Below are 21,375 nucleotides of genomic sequence, written 5' to 3' on the forward strand. Positions count from 1 at the left end.
AGAGAATAGCAACATGGTGGGCATAGCAGACCCAAAGAAGAAAAGCAGAATCAATCAGGAGGGTAGTGATGGCCGAAAAAGGGATAGGATGATGATGGTGCTTTCTGTGGTGAATGACATGAAGGAGCAGTTGAAAAGGGTTGAGTTGTTGTTGATTGTTATCTGTATATTGTTTGGGTTAAATCTGATTTTGAGTCTGTTTTGTTTGGTTAAGTAGGAAGACAATGATTAAATTTAAGAGTTTAAGAATGAAATTTTGTTTCTTTGTAATGTTCTCCTAATTGTAATTGAGATGAATTAATGGATGCTATGTTATTAGTATTCTGTGATTGAGTTATTGTTGTTGAATTGTGAGCAAGCTATATATAAGATAGGTAAGCCATTAATGAAAAAATGGCATAAACAGAAGCTGTATAAAACACCTGTCTCATAGCATGAAATCATAATCTATAAGTATCCAGAGTAATATACCTCAGACCCAAAATAACACAAGACAGCCCCAAAAAAACCTAACATGGTATAATGACACTTATGTTCATAACAAGTACTACTAATCTAAGATGACAGTAACAAAATCACAAAAAACTTGGTTAGCACTCAACATACCATAATGGCATTTAGGTGCATAGTATCTACATCAGGTCCAACATGAAACTAAAAACAAAATGAAAACCCAAGAAAGTAAGGTCACTTCTTGTTGCTTGCTGAAGGCTTTGATGCTTGTGGTCCAGATTGCTTTTTTTTCTTCAAGGATGGGGTGGGCATGAAGCCTGTGAACCTGTTCTGTGTGGCTGGGCTCGCTGCTGTCATGGTTTCCCTAGTCACACTTGGTGGCTTAGATGTGGCTGAATGTTAGGTTTGAAAAGTGGACCTAACCAATGGACCTTGTGGCATTGACCCAGGCACACTACTTGGTCCTACAGCATTGGTTGGTGTGGCTGGGATATGAGATTTAGACCCAACATCATGCCTGACAACCCTAGGTTGAGTAGGGGGTGGTGGTGCAGCTGCAACATTTTGTGTGGGAGTGGGAGGTGTTGTTGAGCTTGGTCTTGTTCCTCTTCGAGTGGTCCTGCCCCTGCCTCTTGTTGGTGGTATTGGTGGTGTTGGTGCTATTGGCCTTTCTGCCACTGGAGGTGCTGGTTCTGAACTGGTTGCTGGTGTAGTGGCTGCATTAGGGGTGCAACAGTTGTTGTAGTAAACACATCAAGCTCAATGTTCTGTATCAGTAGGGTCATTAGTTTAAAAAAAAGGACTTTCTCAGTTCCAGGTGCAACATTTTGGAAAGAATAAGGTCTGATAAAATATAATTGTTTACCTCATTAGGCTGACTTTCTGGGTGGTTTTGAGTGAGGTTTTCCTCATCTGCAACATGTGCAGCATGTGCAGCCTCCATGGTCTCCTTCTAGTTAGCTTCTTACTCTCTAGCTTCATCCTCATCAATTTCTTCTTCTTGAGCTGCTGCTCCAGTTGATCTCTCAGGGCAAGTTCTACTATTATGTCAAACCTTGCAGACAGGCAATGAATAACTTAAATCAGCATTCATTAAGTTTATGTATGATTGAATGATATATGTAAGTAGATAGTAGAGAATAAATTTGTTTGACTTACTCTCTTGCAGGTTTGACATGTTATATGGCCATATCTTCTCTTGGCATTGTATTGGCTCCCAGAATTTTGCTCGCTGCTGTCCTTTTTCCTTTTATTTGAAGGTCTGCCAATAGGCCTCTTGTATGGAGGAGGCAGACAAGGCAACCCTTCATGGTGCTCCTAATACTCTTGACTTGGTATGCTGTTAATGTGAAACTGGTAAGTCCTGTTGTATGTCTCAATGGTGATCCGTTTCACATTAGCCATTGCATCCTTGAACTCTTGATTAATAGTTGCTTTTGCACATTGCCAGAATTCTCCCTTAAGTTCCTTATCCTTCCATCGTTTGTTCAGATTTCTCCACATATGCATACAACAAAATCTGTATTTCACACCTGGCATCACATCCTGTAATGCTGGTATCAATCCCTGCATTCATAGGTATATTTAGCAGTTAACATTAATACATTTAAGTTACTCAAGTAAGAATATAAGAGCACCAATGATTCGAAAAACAAATATGTTCAAAAACTTGCTTAATGTCTTGAAATTTTTATGTCATTTCCCGTAGCCATTTGCATTTTTTTTTGTTGGCTTTCAAGATCTCTTAGACTGTTCGGGGGTTTTCCTTTAACTCAACATACATCTTTTGTCCAAGATTTTCCAACTTACAAGTATGCCAAATGCAATAAGTGATTTGATGCGTAAACGAGAGACAGAGAGAATGCATTTTGTGAGGCAATCCGTGCTCTGGATGCTACAGGTTAGCTGATTTAGTTGATTATATATCAAGCTTGCATCTCCAAACACTTCTCAATGTATTTATGCTGTTTTAATGAATTCTTAATAGTCCAGTATTGAAGTTGCACATAATGACTAGCTAACCAATACTTGTTCTCTAATCTGTTATAGGCTTTGGAGTGTTTAATCTGTTGCATTACCATTTTTTACATTTCCATAAGTTAGGCAGAATGAGATGTGCTTGGAATGACCATGGTTTTTAGCAAAAGAATCCTTAACTCTTGTTGAACAGTGGCTAGGTTTTATGAAGAAGTGTGCTATTCAACTGTTGATAGTAAGACATTTGTTTGGTTAATTGTAGAAAATAGACAATATATCCCAAAAAAAATACAAAATAGAATCATGATGTTTATCTAGTCTCTCATTCTTTACATATCCTCACCAAAATTGTCCTAATCTTAATAATGATAATAGGAAAAAAAAAAAAGAGAATCTTTTCACACTACCAGTATTTAGCAATCTGAACTGCAACAATCTTATTGTGAACATTTCTAGTTTACAAGTTCTGATCTCTCAGACTTTATTTTGATGATGCTGAACATTTATTTCTTAATAGATTTCCCTGCAAATAGCATCCGGGACTACCTTTTGCCTGCTATACAGAACCTCTTGAAAGGCGTGGAGGCACTGGATCCAGTCCACAAAGAAGCTCTTGAAATTATTATGAAGGAAAGATCAGGGAGAACCTTTTATTCCATCAATAAGGTGATGGCCGGCGCTCATCTTGCATTTCCGGCATCAGTCAACAACATCTTCGGTGAGGGTGGGTTGCTTGGAAAGAAAGATACCACTACTGATCGGTCATCAGAGGCTGCTTCGTCGCCAAATACTGGTGCACCTTCACCAGCAGAGGACACTAGATTCAGGCGCATCATGCTCGGAAACTTCGGTGACATGCTTCGTGGCAAGGGAAAAGCCCAAGAGGATGGTCAAAAACAATAAGATGCATGTACTTCATCGTGATTCTCATACATCAGGTGAAGGTTGCTTTTGTTTAATTTATTAAGTATACAACCACCAAGACAAGCCCACTTGTTGGGTTCTAAAGTTTCTCATACAAATTAGACAGTTCTTTAAACTAAAATATTCATGTAGTTTTATCTATTAGTTTAAGATTTTGTATGATTTATATATCTTATCTTCTGTAGAGGAGACGGTAAGGATTGTATTGTAACAATACAATCTAGATGATTATATTAAGTTTATTTAAAGAACATTTGTTTTTCATCATGATCATACATATGAAATTTAGAGGTTAATTAAATTTTCTCATTTCACCTTACAGATTAACCGCTCTATCTTCTACTACTCCACCTAATCTTTTCTAAAATTTAGTATTAAATTTCAATTAACCTAATTCGCCAAGCTGGATTTAATAATACAAGCAACTCTTTAAGGTTATTTTATTATTATTATTATTATTATTATCATCATCATCACAAGACTATCACAAGAAAAAGATACAGAGACAGATGGCCAGGTAGATATGAGAAATTGAGAATGTGCAGAAAACAATGTATGTATGTAGGTATTATTATGTTTATTATTTCTTCATTGATTCATGGATCCTTGCTGAGTAATAATGTTTATTATTTCTTCATTGATGTCTTGTCAATTTCGATTCGATTCCAAAATATATAGAATTTGAAGTGTGTTTATGACTTTATGTACGTGTTTGCTAGCTTGCATGCTCCTTCAGCAACTCGAAAATAATGGCACTTTTTTTTTTTCAATATTCATTATGAATGATGCTAAATGACCAATAAAATTTATCTAAATTGGTACAAGTTTCCAAGACACTTTGCTTGAACCCTTTAAGTCTCTAAATAGTGTGTGGAAAGAAAGGTCAATTTATTATTTTTTTCGATATTTTTCACAGTGACTATACAATAATGTAAAATATGGTGAAAATTCATATGCATTTGTTTTAATATGAAATTAAAATTGAGAACTACTAAATAATAATTCAATTCAACTAGATATTTTTTAAAAATCGTATAATATTTAGTCTTTTATTACAATAATTAAAAAAATAAATACATCTAAAAATTGTGGACAGATTTAATATTCTTTTAAAATTAAATACATATTTAAAATACAAACTAAATAAACTAAATTTTAAATTTTTGTTTCAAATTTAATATATTTAATTGTTAATATATTATAATTTAAATACACATCTAAAAATCAAATTATTCAAAATTCAAAATTTTAATTTTAAAATTCTAAAATAAATCTTAAACCATATAATTATTAACTAAGCCCATTCAAAATCCTGTACAAGTAGAGAAGTCACATTTATCCCAAGTTCAAAATTCAGAGACTTACATCCAAACCTCAAAGGCACACTTTGAAAATCCAGAGGAGTCATCCTCCGTCGTGCCGCCTTCCTCCTCCACGCCGTTTCTCAGTCGGGCCGCCTTCCTCCTCCACGCCGAAAACACTCATCGGGTATTTGGATGTGGCTGTGTTAATAGTTTTTGTTTATTATTCTGCATAATTTGTAGTGCTTTCTCTTCCCTATTTTGTTCTTTTTTTCTGTTAATAATTTCTGTTGGCTTTTTTTTTCTCGATTAATGAAAGACATCATAATTTTGGATGTGTTTATATTGTTTTTGTTTTTTCTGATTAATTAAAGTATAATTTTGGATATGTTTATGTTTTTTTTAATCTGGTATAATTTTAAATGTGTTTTATGTGTTTTAGATGCTTTTATATTGTTGTTGTTTTTTTTAATTCTAATTACTAAAAAGTTGCATAATTTTAGATGTGTTTAATTGGAGCCAGCTGAGCTTGTAATCAAACTGTTTTGGATGTGTAGATAATTTTTATTCACTATTCTGCATTATTTGTAGTGGTTTGTCTCTTTTTTTTTTCTGATTAATGAAAGACAACATAATTTTAGATGTGTTTATATTATTTTTTATTTTTCTCTCAATTAATAAAAGATAACATAATTTTGGATGTGTTTATGTTGTTTTTTTTTTCTGAATAATTAAAAGCAACACAATTTTGAATGTGTTTGTATTTAATTGGACTGGCCGAGTTTATAATGATATTCTAATTTCGGATGTATAGATAAAATACTTACATGATTTTTTTTTATTTGAAGCAAAGAATTTTGCTATATGAGAGAATAAGATGGTATGAGAGAATAAGATAGTCTCTACCAAAGAGAGATAAAGAGTGTGAACGAGAGATTGGTGATGATGCTGTTAGAAGAGAGAGAGAAAATAAAGGAAATGCTTTATTATAGTGATAAGAAGTTAGAGATTTTTTAGTTGATAAAGTTTAAAATAAGAGTGGTTCTTTAAAAATAAGAAATATAATTAATTAAAAAATTAAAATAATAAAATATTAAATTTTAAAAATTGACCAAAAACTAATTTATATTGTACAAATAATATTTTTTATAATAATTTAGTCAAATTTTTTAAATATCTAATAATTTTTAATTATTAATTTTATATAGAAATAACTGCATGTAAATTTTTCTTTAGAATAATCTAGGTGACGAAATTCAATATTTATAGGCAAACTTTAAATCATTTAAATTGAAAAGGTCATCAATTCAGTCAAATTTTGGTAGTTAAACACTTAAATTTTGTAACTGGCCAATTAAGGATTAATCATTTAAAATTTAAAAATACTACTAGTGCTGATTAAGCTTCTTTCCTTTAGCTGTTAATGCCACGTATACTCCTCTACAATCTCGAACATCCACAACTTGGAAAACTTTTCAATGTTGGAAGTTATGGCATAATAGTAATAGATAAGTGGCATAGAGCTTGACACACAATGCACAAACAGGTAAAGGTTTTTGTCCATCCAAAACCAACCAATAAAAGCACCGGGAAGCACTATGGTTTTTGTCCTCTTATGTGGCCTTTTGTTAAAGTATATCCATTGGCCCATACTTCCAAGACACACATTGGATGAGCTGCAAAGTACAAAAACTATACGCTATATGTGGTGCACATTAATCCTTATTCCACCATTTATACACTTTTTTTCCATCAAACTGTTCCCATTGTTCTTTACCCTTTATTTTGAAGGATCTCAGTTAACATGGAAGCTAGTTTGCTCGCCAACAATTCCTTCACCAAATCCACCGAACAACTGATTCCCACAATCAGAGCCGGATCTTTAGCATTCTCCAAGCAATCTTCTCAACAACTCCGGTGCAAAAAAGTTAGAGTTCCTTATCATATATCATGTAAGTTCTTCACTTTCTACTAATATATGAAAGTACTTCAATCTTTGATGTGAAAATTTCTTTACTACTTTCATGTATATATTAGTTATTGTTAAAAAAAATATCTAGCATGAATGAGCTTAGAATTTAAGGCACAGAGTAGTATGCAGATTATACAATGTCATATATATATATATGCTTAGCCCATTTTTAATAACTATCAGCAGATGTTAAAAAATAATTTTATAATAAAAATTTAACTAATGTTGACTAATTACAAATTAATTTTTAATTTTATACATAATTATGATGTATCAAATTTTGAAACGAAATAATCTTTGTAGGCTGCCACTCATCATCATCACCATTAGATGATGACAAACCTATACTGAGTGGTGACTGGAGGGCCTTCAGGGCAAAGCTTGTGGTTGGAGGAGTGCAATTGCTAAGGACTGATGAAGCCTCTTCAATGGCTGATCCAGACACTGTTGTGGATCAGCCTCCACTAATAACCATTGGTGATAAATGGGCCCACAAAATCCATGAGCCTGAAAAGGGTTGCATACTCATTGCCACTGAAAAGCTTGATGGGGTCCACATATTTGAACGGACGGTGATCCTTCTTTTGTCAACTGGGCCATTAGGCCCATCAGGGATCATACTCAACAGACCATCATTGATGTCCATCAAGGAGACAAGATCAACAGCTCTGGATGTAGAGGGCACATTTTCTAATAGTCCATTGTTTTTTGGAGGGCCCTTGGAGGAGGGATTGTTTTTGGTGAGTCCAAAAGAGGGTAGTGGTGATGAAAGTGATGATGGGGTGGGAAAGAGTGGGGTGTTTGAGGAAGTGATGAAGGGTTTGTATTATGGTGGGAAAGAGAGTGTGGGTTGTGCTGCTGAAATGGTGAAGAGGAATGTTGTTGGGCTTGGAGATTTTAGGTTCTTTGATGGGTATTGTGGTTGGGATAAAGAGCAATTGAAGGATGAGATTAGGGCTGGGTATTGGACTGTGGCTGCATGTAGCCCAAGTGTGGTTGGGTTGGCGAGTGTTGGAAGTATTGGGCTTTGGAATGAGGTCCTTGGACTTATGGGTAAAAGGAAGGTTAAGTGAGTAACACGTGTCCCACGTGTCAATCAAATGGAAAAACTTTCAAGCAAGCGGTGTGTGATTCAACGACATTCATACAAAATGAAAACGGCTTGTAAATTGCAATGTGGCTCCTTACTTTTGTACTTAGTTGGTTTACGAATTGAGAAATGATTTAAATCCAATGTTTAACTTCATTATTATATTAGGATTATTTTGAAAATACAATGAATAATCATTTAAATATTTTTCCATTTAAAAGTGTAACACTTTGTTGAGGCTTCAGAGTTGAGATAAGTAAAAATCGCAGCACAACACAACAACTTGTCTTCCTTCCTTCCATAACCCTGAACCATGGAAGCAATGAATAAACCTCGATACGACGCCGTAATCCTAGGCGCCTCAGGATTTACAGGCAAATACGTAGTCCGTGAAGCCCTCAAGTTCCTCAACGTCCCATCCTCCCCACTCAAATCCATCGCACTTGCGGGACGAAACCCATCTAAACTCTCCCAGGCCCTCCAATGGGCCATCGGGCCCAACAAAGGCCCACCTCCCGATATCCCCATCCTAACCGCCGACACCTCCGACCCCTCCTCCCTCGCCGCAATCTGCTCCCAAACCTCCATCCTCCTCAACTGCGTCGGCCCCTTCCGCCTCCACGGCGACCCCGTCGTCGCTGCATGCGCCGCCGCTGGATGTGACTATTTGGACATCTCCGGCGAGCCGGAGTTCATGGAGCGGATGGAGGCGAAGTACCACGACAGGGCTGCAGAATCGGGGGCGCTGGTGGTGTCGGCGTGCGGGTTCGATTCGGTGCCGGCGGAGCTAGGGTTGATGTTCAATTCGAGGCAGTGGGTGGCGCCGGCGGTGGTGAACAGCGTGGAGGCGTACGTGAGCTTGGAATCGGAGAAGAGGATCGTCGGGAACTTCGCCACGTACGAGTCGGCGGTTCTCGGTGTTGCGAACGCGAAGCAGTTGCAGCAGCTGAGGAGGTCAAGGCCAAGAAGAGCTAGGCCTGCGGTAAGTCCAAGCTTGCATTTCAATTCTCTTGAGCTTTTCTTGCTCTCTGTATTTTTTTATTGTCATTATAAAAATAAATATATAAAGAAAGTTACTATTGTAATAGTAGATAGGGTTGAAGTGAGTCAAATACTCAAATTAGCTCATGTGCTGGTTCAGATATGGTTGATTATAAGGTTGATAACTTGAGCTTGACCCAAGGATTCTAGGCTTCTGGCTCTCTTAGTTTTGTTATATTCAATTCATTAGTTTCATCAGCTGATTGATATTTCTTATAGTGGATCTTGCTAGAAATAGGTCTGTTAGGTATGAGAGATTGTCTCCCTTGATAGTGAGGAAAATTGCTCATATGAGTTTTGTGTATGCTTTTACAAATAAACAAGTGTTTTGTGCAATCCTTCTCTGCCACTTTTGCATAGTTTTTGTTAGTGTTCTCTTTTTTTTTTTTTTTTTTGTCAAGCTGCATTTTCATGCTTGTAGATTGCTGGCCCTCCTCCTTCCAAAGGATCAACTATAGAACACCAGAAGAAAGTTGGCCTTTGGGCAGTAAAGCTACCTTCAGCAGATGCAATAGTTGTCCGAAGAACTCTGTCCACTCTAACAGAAAACCCCGGTGGCCTTCGGGGTGTGAACGAGAGTGCTGATGCAGTCACAAAAAGGGAAGCCTTCTGGTCATCCGTGAAGCCAGCTCATTTTGGTGTGAAGATAGGCTCAAAATCTCTGTTGGGCATTCTCCGGATCATTATGGTCGGAATCTTCATTGGTCTCTTAGGAAACACTGGTTTCGGAAGGTGGCTTCTCTTGACATTTCCTTCTGTTTTCTCCCTCGGTTGGTTTCGCAAGAAGGGTCCTTCCGAAGAGGAGGTGGAAAGTGCATCATTCAAGATGTGGTTTGTTGGAAAAGGTTTCAGCAATGAGAGTAATGCTTCACAGGGAAACACAAAACCAGACATGGAGGTAATAACAAGAGTATCTGGACCTGAGATTGGGTACGTAACCACACCAATAATTCTTGTTCAGTGTGCTCTCATAGTTCTCAGCCAAAGGAACAACCTATCAAAAGGAGGAGTCTATCCTCCAGGGATTGTGTTTGGTCCAACTGATCTTCAAGAAAAACTTGAGAAAAATGGAATGTCTTTTGATGTCATCTCAAAAAGCAGCATGTCTTCCTGACTTTTTTAGTTTCATAGTTTGCTCTTAATATGGAGAAATAAAATGTGCATAATACTGTTGTTTTACCAAGTTCTGCTTTAGATGTTTTATATTTTAGCAACTTAATACAAGACTAATTCCTGTGGCTAATTTTTATCTGTGGGAGTGAGATGAGTCATATACTCGAACATTGTAATTTTTGGTGTTTTTTAAAATTGTGGAAAGTACACAAATCAAAGAGAGGCCGATTTCTGTATCTCGAAATTCTTAATCTTTTTGAAATTGACGGTCCAATTTCAGAAATTGGAGGGTTCGATTTTTTTACCCCAAGTTACACAGTGCCACATCTGAGATTAACATTCGAATAGTCCATAATCTAGAAAAACCTCCTTGGCAACCTAATATCAAACAGTAAATGTCGGTAAACAGTAAAAACGAACAGTAAATGTCGGTAAACAGGAATGTCGGTAAACAGGAAAAGCAAACAGTATTGTCGGTAAATAGTAACCAAATAGTAATTATTTGGGGTGTATAAATACCAAAGGTCTCATTCATTCTAAGACATCAAAAACTTGAAAGCTCAAAAGTTTTCTCTATTTCTATATTTTCTTACTTCATTAATTATCTAAATATTTGTAATCATCTTTAAGATCGTATCAACTTTACAAGCAATAATAGTACAAGTTCATCTCTGTAAGTTTACTATAATTATAAGAAAAGAAAGAATAAGATGATTACAAATATTTGGAGATGAACTTTTACTATTATAGCTTGTAAAGTTAATACAATCTTGAAGATGATTACAAATATTTGGAGAATTTATGAAGTAAGAAGATATAGAAGTAGAGAGAGCTTTTGAGCTTTCAAGTATTTGATGCCTTGGAATGAATGAGGCCTTTGGTATTTATAGACCCCAAATCATTACTATTTGGTTACTATTTGCCGACAGTTTGCTTTTACTGTTTGCCGACATTTACTGTTTTGCCGACATTTATTGTTTGCTTTTACTGTTTGCCGACATTTACTGTTTGCCTTTTTTTTTTTTACAGAAATCATTTTTTTAACTGGTTTTTTACCTTGAGCTCATATACTTGTTCTTATTGTTATTACATTTCAAAAGGGTATTGAGAATCTTGAAAATAATGATTTTTAAGATAAAAAAATCCAGTTAAAAAAAATGATTTATGTAAAAAAAAAAAAGAAAAAGAGACAAACAATAAATGTCTGCAAAACAGTAAATATCTGCAAACAGTACTGTGGACAAATATTAACCAAATAGTAATCATTTGGGGTCTATAAATATCAAAGATCTCATTCATTTCAAGACATCAAAAACTTGAAAGTTCAAAAACTCTCTCTACTCTTATTATATCTTCTTACTTTATAAATTTTTTAAATATTTGTAATCACTTTCAAGATTGTATCAAATTTATAAGCAATATATATTATTGTTATTAGATGTGTTTATTCAACTCTATTATTAGTTTATTGAAGAGTACACAATTAGAGTGTATATAAATCTTATAAAGTAACGCTGGTTGACACAAAAAGGAAAGAAATGAACCCAAATATCCATCACCATGTTAATATTGAGTCATCAACACCCGTATATATCATATCACAGTGCTCTTGAACGAGGTGCAATTTTCAATCCTGAATAATGCTTTTGTAAATCAGAGTATTGCTATTTAAGCTCTAAATGCAAAACAAGTTTTTCATCCAAAAAATGTTTTTCTATTTAATTTATTAACTATTTAGATGAAAGTTTCATGATTTCTTTAAGGAAAAAACGAAAAAAAAAAAGAAGATAAAAAATAAAAAATAGGGGGAAAAATGGTATTAAAGGGTCACACTAAAAGCTGTAGTATTCAGTATTTACAATGGTAACATGTGGAGATAAATATTTAGAGCTTGGTACTTCTTTCTTGGCTGGTTTTTATGATTTTCCATTTCATCTTATTGCTCTCAGAATTCCCCCACTTTTATCACTATTAACCCTTGTAGTTTTAGTATTCTTTGACTTATCACCACGATCAAGTGCTTCATTCTCAAAAAGCTTATTAAGCTTTGGATCTTGCAAACATCCATTTGAAATCATCTCCTCATAGAAATCTCTGGCCTTGATGAACCACCTACAGTTTACAAGCCCCTCTACCATTGTTCTGTAATGCATACAATTTGGCACCACACCATATGCCACCATTTCCATCCATATTTTCAGTGCATTTACCGGTTGCTTCAACTTGAAGAACTTAGCCAGAATTAAAAGAAAGGAATCCTCATTTGGAATCAATCCAGAACCTTTCATCCTGCTCAGAAATTCTAATGTTCCTTGATAATCTGTTCCCTCAAAAAATGCATGGTAGGTCTCAATGGTTGGACTGACATTCTCTTTTGCCATTTCGTTTAATATAATTCTTGCCTCTGCTAACTTTCCAGCTTCACAAAGAGGTTGTATCATGGAATTAAAGGTGGCAGAGTTTGGCTGCAAACCTTCTTCTTTCAACTTATCTACAAACTTTACAGCTTCCTTCAAGCAATTTTCGCGAGTTAAAACATACACTAATGAATTGTAAACCATTATCCCAGGAATCCATCCCCTCTTCTTCATCTGATCATAGAGCCTAAGAGAGTCAAAAAGATTCCCAGTTTTTGAAAAGCAGGAAATCATGTGGCTATATGAAACACCATCTGGAGTAATGCAGTAGTTTGACATTTCTCTCCAAACTCTTTTTGCTTCAAACACATCACATGTTATGGTACACCATCCATTAAGAATAATGTTAAAGCTCTCAGTTTCAAGTGGGAAGAGTTTCTTATTTACAAGCATAAACTCTTCAGCCTCTTCAACATTCCCATGTCTGCAAAGAGCATTCAAGAGAGAATGGAATGCTTCCTGGTCAGGAGTCAATCTGAATTTCTCCATAAAGTTGAATGTTTGAATGGCCTTGGCTGAGTTATTAGCAGCTGCATATCTGATTGGAAATAAAACAACCCAAAATTGAAAAAACCTCAGCTACAAGCTAATCAAATCATTAAGAAGATGAATTAACATTACACCTATACCTGTCAATCATAATAAGCATAGCAAGACGTGTGGAGAGAGAAGAGCGTTGCATATCTCGAATGATGCACCAAGCAGTGGAGAATTTTGAATGAGTTCCCAGAACCCATATCATCAAGTTGCAAACTTTCTCATCAAAGCAATGAAATTTGCCGCCCCAATTGAAGGCAACAAGTGCAGGCTTCCATTGTTCCCTCAACGCCCAAATTGCACAGCATATCAAATCCTTACTTGCTTCGAAACCTGAGTGGTCGAGATGGGTGGCTGCCTCTGCTTGCGACGAAAAGGTGGCGACCTTTTTGAGCAACTCGAGGAATTGAGGCGGAGGCGGATGTTGTGGGCCATCGAAGTGGAAGCTGAATGGCACGGGAGGTGGAGGAAGAGGAGGAGCGGGGCATTGAGAGTCAGAGAGGGAGGGCGATGAAAGTGTTTGATGAAATGCCTGAGAGAGTAACACGTTATTTGCCATTCGCTTTAATTGGGAAGCTTTTAGACGCAGAGCCATATTGCGGCTCCGAGTTGGTCAAGAGTTTTTTTAAAACTTTTGAGTGGTCAGGCTTCAATTTTTTTTAACAGTGATCATGCTAAATCTGACTGTTTCACAAAATTCATCTAAATATACCAATTTTTGATGTAAAATAATGAGAGAAGAAAAGTAGATATAAAATTATAGACAGATGGAGAATTCTATTATTGATATTCTTTTATATGTGTATTTAATTATATATATGGTTATATAACATTTGTAATATCACTCAGAACAATACATATTAACGCTTTCATTTGATAGAGTTTTGTGTTTGCTAGCAATGACTATTTATAAGACTTTTAAGGTTGTGTATATTAAAAATTTAAGCATGGTTTGGTGATGACTCGAACATGATTTTCAATAACGAAAAGTTTCAGTAATCAACAATTTTAAATTTTTAATCAAACTTGGTCATTATTCAGTCAGTAAGTATCATTTCTTCTCAAATGTCTCAAGCAAGTATGATAAAATTTTACCTATGTTATTTATTTCTTTTCAAATGCTGGTTGTTTATTGGCTCAAAATTTGAAAAACTGCCACTCCTAATATTGTTGTTCCAATAATTGGTGAATCTAGTTATTTATAACACTTTGTGAATGTCTGTTAGGGATATATATTTTTTCAAAATTTTACAAGAAAAAAACATTATTAAGTAAAAAATTTATACAATCCATTTCTCAAATATAAAAAATTATCTATTTTCATATAATTATATTTTTTTTAATAAAATAAATAATTTTCAAATTCATCATATTTTTGTTTTCTTCTTATCCTTTCTTTTGAGCCCTTGGAGGCTCAATTTTATCGAAATGGAACCTATACGTGTGCTTTTCTTGGATATGGAAGCATGGGGGATTAGACGTATATGTGGGACAGCTTTTTGTCAGTGTCACAGAGAAGAATTCGGACCGTGCGTTTTCTTTGTTTTTAAATTTTGCCTATCAAATTGGACCTTCCGATTTGTATGCTAATGAGAAATAAAATTTGGGGTGCTATAAATCGGACTCTCCGTGTTACCTTAACGTGGTTTTTTAATATACAATGTAGTACAAGTCGCATGGTCCGAGTTCCATGCTTTGATTTTGAAAAGAATTCGGACCCTCCGTTTTGAGTACAGATAGAAATTGTTTTGGTGAACTGAGAGCTGGAATCACATGGTGAATGAAATCGGACTGTCCGTGTGGGTGGTGTCAACTCGCAGGGTCCGATTTGTTCCCTCCTAACACCACAAACATGTTAAGCACACCCCTTCCCCATAATGGAGTCCAGCACGTACTCTAGCGCCATATGTAAATTAAAAAGCGGCCCTTGGACCTCTACATTTACTAAAAACAGTATATTTTAAAGGCTTAAAATATTAGGCCCAAATTAAAATATTTAAAAGGTGGTAGAGTAGTTAGTTTATTAATCCCTCTGTCTGAGCAAGTATTTTTTAAATTTTAATCAATTTGGATTGGTCGAGTGCTTAACTCACTTGTCCGCTTAAGCAAGTGTCGGGGATTGAATTCGTCTTGTGCATGCAGCATTGGCCAGCGACAAATCCTTAAATGGAGTTCAGATTCGCAACGAATTAATCCTTGACTTGGGTTGGGGAATACCGTAGACAACTAATTTTTTTTAATTTATTAATTAACGATAAATTTTGAATTGATCCGGATTAGTCTTAGTCATTTGTGCTGTCGAACCGAGAATAAAAAATATAAGAAACAAAAAAGTCCAAAAATGCTTTATCCTCTCACTCTAACCAAAGACTAGAACTGGAGTCTGGAACTAAGCAGCATCTCTGCAGAAACATAAACACAAACACGTTGTGTGCAGCCAAAAATCAAAACGCAAATGAGTGTTTGCAACTGCAAAACCCTTCTTCTGTGTTCCTCTCTCTCTTCCTTCAAATCCCAACACACCACTCTTTCTCTCTCTTCTTCCCTCACCCGAAGATGCTTCGCTTCACTCCAAACCGCTCCTTCCATTGCAGACGACGCTGTCAAACAACTCCTAACCAACCACGATGGTGTCTCCAGGCTCATGAAGATGGAGCGCAAGCCACTCCTCTTCCAACCCCAACCTCACGCTCGCTGGTTCCCTTACCTCGATAGGTACCTACAAATGCAACTAATAACAAGAGTTTGTTATTCAATTTGTTAGTTACAGTTAGTTATGCTGTAGTAGTGTAGTTAGTTAGAATCTGTTACGTGAATGAATAACAAGTTGTTTGGTGGATTAGTTACACGTTATAAACAGATTTACCATTGATGCTATGCTGCCAGCAGTAGATTAGATTTGTTGTGCTCTCTATATATGAAGAATGAAGAAATTACAAGATACAATACCGTTTTAGTATAACACAAAATGTAGTAAAATAATTAACATATAACATAGAATACTGATCTCAGATCTTATATAAGTTATTGCAAAAGCTGTAGAATGTAGTCATATGGTTGATTAATATAGAAATTTTGCTTATCGAGCTATTAAGATTCCGGAGAATTAGTGGACCATAATAATATAATTAGAAGTATCTAGCATCAGACTTATTTGCGACTAGTTTGAAGTATTTGTGCATCGTAGTTCTCTAGGATGGTTATGGAGTAGGAAGTTTCATTTACTTCCATTTGGCGAGTAATGCTTTTGAGTCTGTTAACAGGTTCAGCTGTGAAAATGGTTATGTGATAAGCAGTGGTGAGATCATTGATGCTGTTAGTCCGGTGATGTCGGAAGAGAGGAGGGAGAGGTTCAAGAATGTGGTTCAGAACAGGAGCTACTCAGTTTGTTTGGTGGTGGAAGGGCTCTGCGACTTTGGGAATGTTTCCGCTGCATTTCGGTCTGCGGATGCACTTGGGGTGCAGTCTGTTCATGTGGTGTCTTGTGATGCCAACAAAAGGTGTTTGAGACTTATAAGAATGTGTTGAGGTGAAAAGGAAGAAAATGAGCTTGGTTTTTGTTTCTTGAATTTCACTATCATGCCTTGTTTTGAATTCATGCTGGTTTGAATATTTTCATGATGGTTTTGTTATCCAAAAGAAAAAAAAGAAAAGAGCTCAGATCATTCCGTCCCTTTTTTCTTGATTTTAGTTATTGAGACTGTTGATATGAAATGAACTTGAACTTGTTTTTGTTATTTCATATAGTGGCATTGCCCTACTTTTGTTATTTGTGCACTGACAGGTATATGAAAAGGAGAAAAAAAATTTCACTGGTTTCAGCCAGTTCTACATTGAACTTACAAAACAGTTTGAGATAAAGAGAGACCATGAATCATTATAGATGAAGTCTCAATTTGAAATATCTTGCCTGCTTAAGCCTTTACACTTGTTTCAGGTATAGAGATAATCGTCATGTGAGCATGGGTGCAGAAAAGTGGTTGGACATTGAATTGTGGGACTCTACGACGGAGTGCTTTAAGATGTTAAAATCACGTGGTTATCGAATCGCCACAACCCATTTAGGAATGGATACGGTATTGCTCAACTCTTCCTTTTCTGTTATAGTGCTATTTCATACTAGAGAAAGTGTGTACAACCAATACTTGTATATTTTTTTCACTTGCATTTTGTAAGTGCTATTTTTGGGGGGACTTTACACTATCATTTGGGTCTTATTACTTTACATTCTGAACCAAAATTGTTCAGGATCTTCAGATGATTCACTGACATTTCTTGCTATATATAGGTTTCTATATATGACATGGACTGGTCCTGCCCAACTGCAATTGTAGTTGGGAATGAGAATAGGTAATTTCCTTCCTTTTTATCTCGTTTTTTTAACTGACAGATGCCTTGTTAATGGAGTTGGTTGTGTTCAATTTGATGCTCAGCGCTTATATAGATATGCCATTGAACAAAAACACTCCATAGTATTCTCTGAATGATGGAAAATCAACAAAAGATGCAACCATGAGTTTAATGTAGCTGTCATTTGTTCTAGATTACTAACTGAGTAATTAGGGAATCTCTGCTAATGTTCACACTTGTTCTAGATTACTAACTGAGTAATTCGGGAATCTCTGCTAATGTCCACACTGATTTTAAGTGTTAAATAGTTGTTTTCTTCCTTGTGGCCACATTTTGTGCATGCTCAACATTAGCTATGTTCTTATCATTATAGGGGCATTAGCGAGGAGGCTTTGGAGTTGTCGGATTTGCATTGCAGTATTCCGATGAACGGAATGGTAGACTCTTTCAATGTTTCGGTTGCTGCTGGAATCCTCATGCACCATGCCGTGTGTGATAGAATATCACGAATGGTATGATTTTAGTTATGTACTTTATGCGGCACAAAACAATGAACTAATTGATCTGACATGTGTTGTCTTTCTATCTACCTAGATATTTAGTAAACCATTATGATTGATCTTATATCCTTTCCTCCCTTTATCTATAGAACAAAGATCAGCAATAATTTTACCAATCAAATTGGAAACTGTTGTATACGGGAAAAAAAATGGAAACTGTTGTTTGGTGTTCTGCTCTTCAATTTTGATAATTAAACTTGCAATCTTAGATAATTTGGTTCAAATTTATCATAGAATTGTTACTCACATGACAGTAACTGAAGGATGGTTTTGGTAAATCATCTGTGATTGTGCATCATTAAGATTTGTTATGGTTTGCCAGATCACGGTTGAGTGCGTGTAGCACATATCTAAATCCTTCATGATACTCGCAGGGCCATCATGGTGATCTGACAGAAGAAGAAAGACAAATTCTACTTGCAGAGTTTTCACTGCGCCATAGCAACAGTGCAATAAGCATCGTTCAAGATTATGCAAAGCGCAAGGTGGCAACATCGACCTAAAAGAAAAGGCAAAATTCTTCTGATTTTCATGTTTTCCCACCGAGACAGGCACATCCATGAAGCTAAACTGGTCCCTTCCTGAATATGACTGATTCCCACAAACTAGAGCAACAACAGCAAGAAATTGCATTAGCTGATGAAGCATGATGCACAAGGCTGATTGAATAACATTTTAACAACATGGATCGTCATCAAGGCTTCTGTCTGTACTATAAAATCTGTGCTCAATGATGTGCTTAGGAATGAAATTATTGTATGAAACGTGCAAATGCAACTAATTGTAATATCTTCAGTTTTGGGGTATTATTACTGAGTCTAACATACAAACTTTGACAGTTAATTCATTTCCTCAACTAAATTGTTGTCTTTTGTAAGAAAAATCATCCAATTAGTCCACGATTACAGCATTTACTCGTTGAGTGTTTGGTAAATATTGTAATAAGAATCCTTTAACTTATCTGAAGTTATATCTAAACTGTAATGCTTTAAAATATGGAATATATATGTTTTTAGGATTTAACTAATATCCTAAAGAAACTAGTTAAAGTGTGGAATGTAAAAATTTTGTATTGGAAGGTTAAAATTTTCAAAATGTTTATTGTAGAAATATTAAAAATTAGATAAACATTCTAAAATAGATAATCTTAATTAGTGTTTGAGAAGTGAAAGAAAGAGAAGAAATCAGAAAAAAAGAAAACTTTGATGATTACTAAATACTTGAATTAAGATAATGAAATATCTTAATTTATTACGTTAGTGAAAGGTAGGGTAAAAAGTATTCATGAGAGTGAAAAAGATGGAATTCTGACCCGTTTAACTGAGTCGGGTTTAGCCCGAAATCTACTTGCTACACACATAACACATCACAATTCACAAGTACACATGATGATACATACATACATGCATGTTACCAGACATACATACATACATCATCATCACCTTAGCTTCCCTGAGACAGACACTCACCACCTTAAAGCGTTAGTCTTTGGGGGAAAAGAACATGGCTGCCAGCACTACTTTCTCTCTCTGTTTTGCTGCTGCTTCTTCTTCTTCTTCTTGTAATCATAATTCTAATCCTTTAACGCCATTGAATCAGAGGCCGATGCCTTTGGGAATAGCGAATCGTTTCGTTTCGTCTTCGGTGGCTGCGCCTTTGTCTTCTCTGTGCTTCGGTGCTTCTGCTTCTGTATTCAGCTCCAAAGCTAGGATTTTCACGGCGTTAGCAGCGGTCGTCGATGAAGAGACGGCGGTTGCGGAACGGGAGCGTGGTTTGGCGGAAAATGATGGCGGTTCCGACGAGGAAGAGCAGTGGAAGATGCCGAGAGCGACGGAGGTTTACGTCTGCAACCTCCCAAGGAGCTGTGATACCGAACAGCTACGTCAGATGTTCGAGCCTCACGGAACTATTCTATCTGCTGAGGTACCTTCATTGCTCAATTATTATTCATGTATTTTTTAATTTTCTTGTTCAACATTCTTTAATCTTAATTGAACTTTACTGTGCTGCCATGGAAGCGAAACCCTTTGATAATTGTTTCTCTGATTTATGCACAAGCTTTCTCACTATCAAGTTAACTAGTAAAATATCTGGAAATGTTGTCCTGAAAGCCCAAAACTTTTATTTTACTATATATTTGTGTGTGTGTTTGAAGAATTTCATAGCTTCTTCACTTTACTTGTTTCCAATCCATCATGAAATTAGCTACGTCCCTGTATACAAATTGTATGTAAAGCGTTGATTATGCTGCACAGAGCCACAGATATAAATACGAGTATTGAATACCATAAAATATGATACGTGAATAAGTATAAAGCAATGTAGATTAAGTATAAGGTCACTTTCTCATATATAAAGCTATTGTTTAAACTTCTACAAAACATTTATAAGCAGCAGTATTTGATATCTATATGTGAGCAAAATTGAAGTATTTGTGCATAATAGGTTTCTATCATTCATTGTATGTCCAAAAGTGGCATTATGCCTTGTTCTCTTAGTTAATCAGTCTGCTGCAGGTTTGCCGGAATGCTGATACTGGTGAGAGTAGAGGATGTGCTTATGTGACATTGTCATCTGTTGCGTCAGCAAGAAATGCAGTCACTGCCTTGGATGGATCGGTTAGTTTGAAACTGCCTTCCACAGTCTATTTCATTTTCATCATTGTGCCATGCCTATAACATCTGAAGTCTTGTTTCTCATTCATTTTGGGCTACTCAAGGATGTTGGTGGACGGGAGATGCGGGTTAGATTCTCAGTTGAGATGAATCCCCAGAGGAGGAACCTTGAGACTGCGAATGCTTCACCAAAGAGAGTTGTATACTATGAAGCTCCTCATAAGTTGTACGTTGGGAATCTTGCTAGGGCAGTTAGACCTGAAGAGTTGAGACATCTTTTTAGCAAATTCGGCAATGTGGCTAGTGTAAGATTGTTGAAAGATCAGAAACAAGGGCGAACCCGAGTTTATGCGTTTCTCTCTTTCCTATCGGAGAAAGAACGTGATGCTGCATTGACCCTGAATGGAGCGGTAGGATATAGTTCTATCAACTTCTCAATGTTTTGTTTCCGATTTCGCTTATTTGTATTGCCTATCATGTATGGTGTTTCTTGCAGGAACTTTGTGGTCGGACGTTGGTGGTTAGAGTGGGTATAGACAAGGGTGAAGCTTAACAGGAGGATCAGAATCTGCATAGAGATGGTTGCAATTTATCTGTTTATCGGTAACTATAATTACTTTTCTGTTTTCTTTGCACAATGTATTGAATCATTTTTCCCCCTCTATCATTATTGCATATAAAGTTGTGATGTATTGAAAAAAGTTTTATGGCATGAGGTAACAGAACATCCCATTTAGATGTATGCTCTTTGCAAAATCGTCTAGTTTACTAATACTCCTTAGATGTTGAACACAACAAGATTGGATTTTATGCTAAAATTTGGTTTGATGATTACTTGAACAGATCAAGAAAAAAGATAGCACACACCCCCTTGGTCTATATATTAGTTTAAGCCGATACATGTTGATGGGGTGACTTTAAAGCAGCTTTTTTCTTTTTAATTTTGTTTGGGATTTCCTTCCGTTACTGCTTGATTTGTGTTTCCAGTCTGAATAAAGTTTTTTTTTTCTCCCTTCTTTTTTTTT

The 21,375-nt window shown here is 35.9% G+C and overlaps 6 protein-coding genes across 6 annotated transcripts; 5 read left to right on the forward strand and 1 right to left on the reverse strand.

Moving 5' to 3' along the window:
- The first annotated feature begins 2,266 nt into the window (after positions 1–2,266).
- On the forward strand, positions 2,267–3,474 carry LOC130975834 (uncharacterized). Its single transcript, XM_057900564.1, has 4 exons — positions 2,267–2,353; positions 2,441–2,444; positions 2,624–2,665; positions 2,948–3,474. The coding sequence occupies exons 1-4, from the start codon at positions 2,267–2,269 to the stop codon at positions 3,331–3,333; spliced, it is 519 nt and encodes a 172-aa protein (XP_057756547.1). The 3' UTR covers positions 3,334–3,474.
- Positions 3,475–6,337: 2,863 nt separating this feature from the next.
- Positions 6,338–7,711, forward strand: LOC130975069 (uncharacterized). The gene is made up of 2 exons (XM_057899901.1): positions 6,338–6,607; positions 6,931–7,711. Exons 1-2 carry the CDS (start codon positions 6,460–6,462, stop codon positions 7,698–7,700), a joined length of 918 nt encoding a protein of 305 aa, XP_057755884.1. The 5' UTR covers positions 6,338–6,459; the 3' UTR covers positions 7,701–7,711.
- A 116-nt stretch (positions 7,712–7,827) lies between these two features.
- On the forward strand, positions 7,828–10,001 carry LOC130975067 (probable mitochondrial saccharopine dehydrogenase-like oxidoreductase At5g39410). Its single transcript, XM_057899900.1, has 2 exons — positions 7,828–8,699; positions 9,180–10,001. The coding sequence occupies exons 1-2, from the start codon at positions 8,031–8,033 to the stop codon at positions 9,870–9,872; spliced, it is 1,362 nt and encodes a 453-aa protein (XP_057755883.1). The 5' UTR covers positions 7,828–8,030; the 3' UTR covers positions 9,873–10,001.
- Positions 10,002–11,683: 1,682 nt separating this feature from the next.
- On the reverse strand, positions 11,684–13,478 carry LOC130976665 (pentatricopeptide repeat-containing protein At1g80880, mitochondrial). The gene is made up of 2 exons (XM_057901579.1): positions 12,918–13,478; positions 11,684–12,826 (listed from the first exon to the last, which is right to left on the reverse strand). The coding sequence occupies exons 1-2, from the start codon at positions 13,418–13,420 to the stop codon at positions 11,803–11,805; spliced, it is 1,527 nt and encodes a 508-aa protein (XP_057757562.1). The 5' UTR covers positions 13,421–13,478; the 3' UTR covers positions 11,684–11,802.
- Positions 13,479–15,188: 1,710 nt separating this feature from the next.
- Positions 15,189–18,541, forward strand: LOC130976263 (uncharacterized). Its single transcript, XM_057901077.1, has 6 exons — positions 15,189–15,540; positions 16,089–16,325; positions 16,763–16,901; positions 17,114–17,175; positions 17,549–17,687; positions 18,110–18,541. Exons 1-6 carry the CDS (start codon positions 15,281–15,283, stop codon positions 18,236–18,238), a joined length of 966 nt encoding a protein of 321 aa, XP_057757060.1. The 5' UTR covers positions 15,189–15,280; the 3' UTR covers positions 18,239–18,541.
- A 616-nt stretch (positions 18,542–19,157) lies between these two features.
- Positions 19,158–21,342, forward strand: LOC130976521 (30S ribosomal protein 2, chloroplastic). Its single transcript, XM_057901399.1, has 4 exons — positions 19,158–19,658; positions 20,252–20,353; positions 20,455–20,760; positions 20,847–21,342. The coding sequence occupies exons 1-4, from the start codon at positions 19,239–19,241 to the stop codon at positions 20,901–20,903; spliced, it is 885 nt and encodes a 294-aa protein (XP_057757382.1). The 5' UTR covers positions 19,158–19,238; the 3' UTR covers positions 20,904–21,342.
- Positions 21,343–21,375: the final 33 nt, after the last annotated feature.

The sequence above is a fragment of the Arachis stenosperma genome, chromosome 4, assembly GCF_014773155.1.
Source record: "Arachis stenosperma cultivar V10309 chromosome 4, arast.V10309.gnm1.PFL2, whole genome shotgun sequence".
In the NCBI taxonomy this organism is placed as follows: Eukaryota; Viridiplantae; Streptophyta; class Magnoliopsida; order Fabales; family Fabaceae; genus Arachis; species Arachis stenosperma.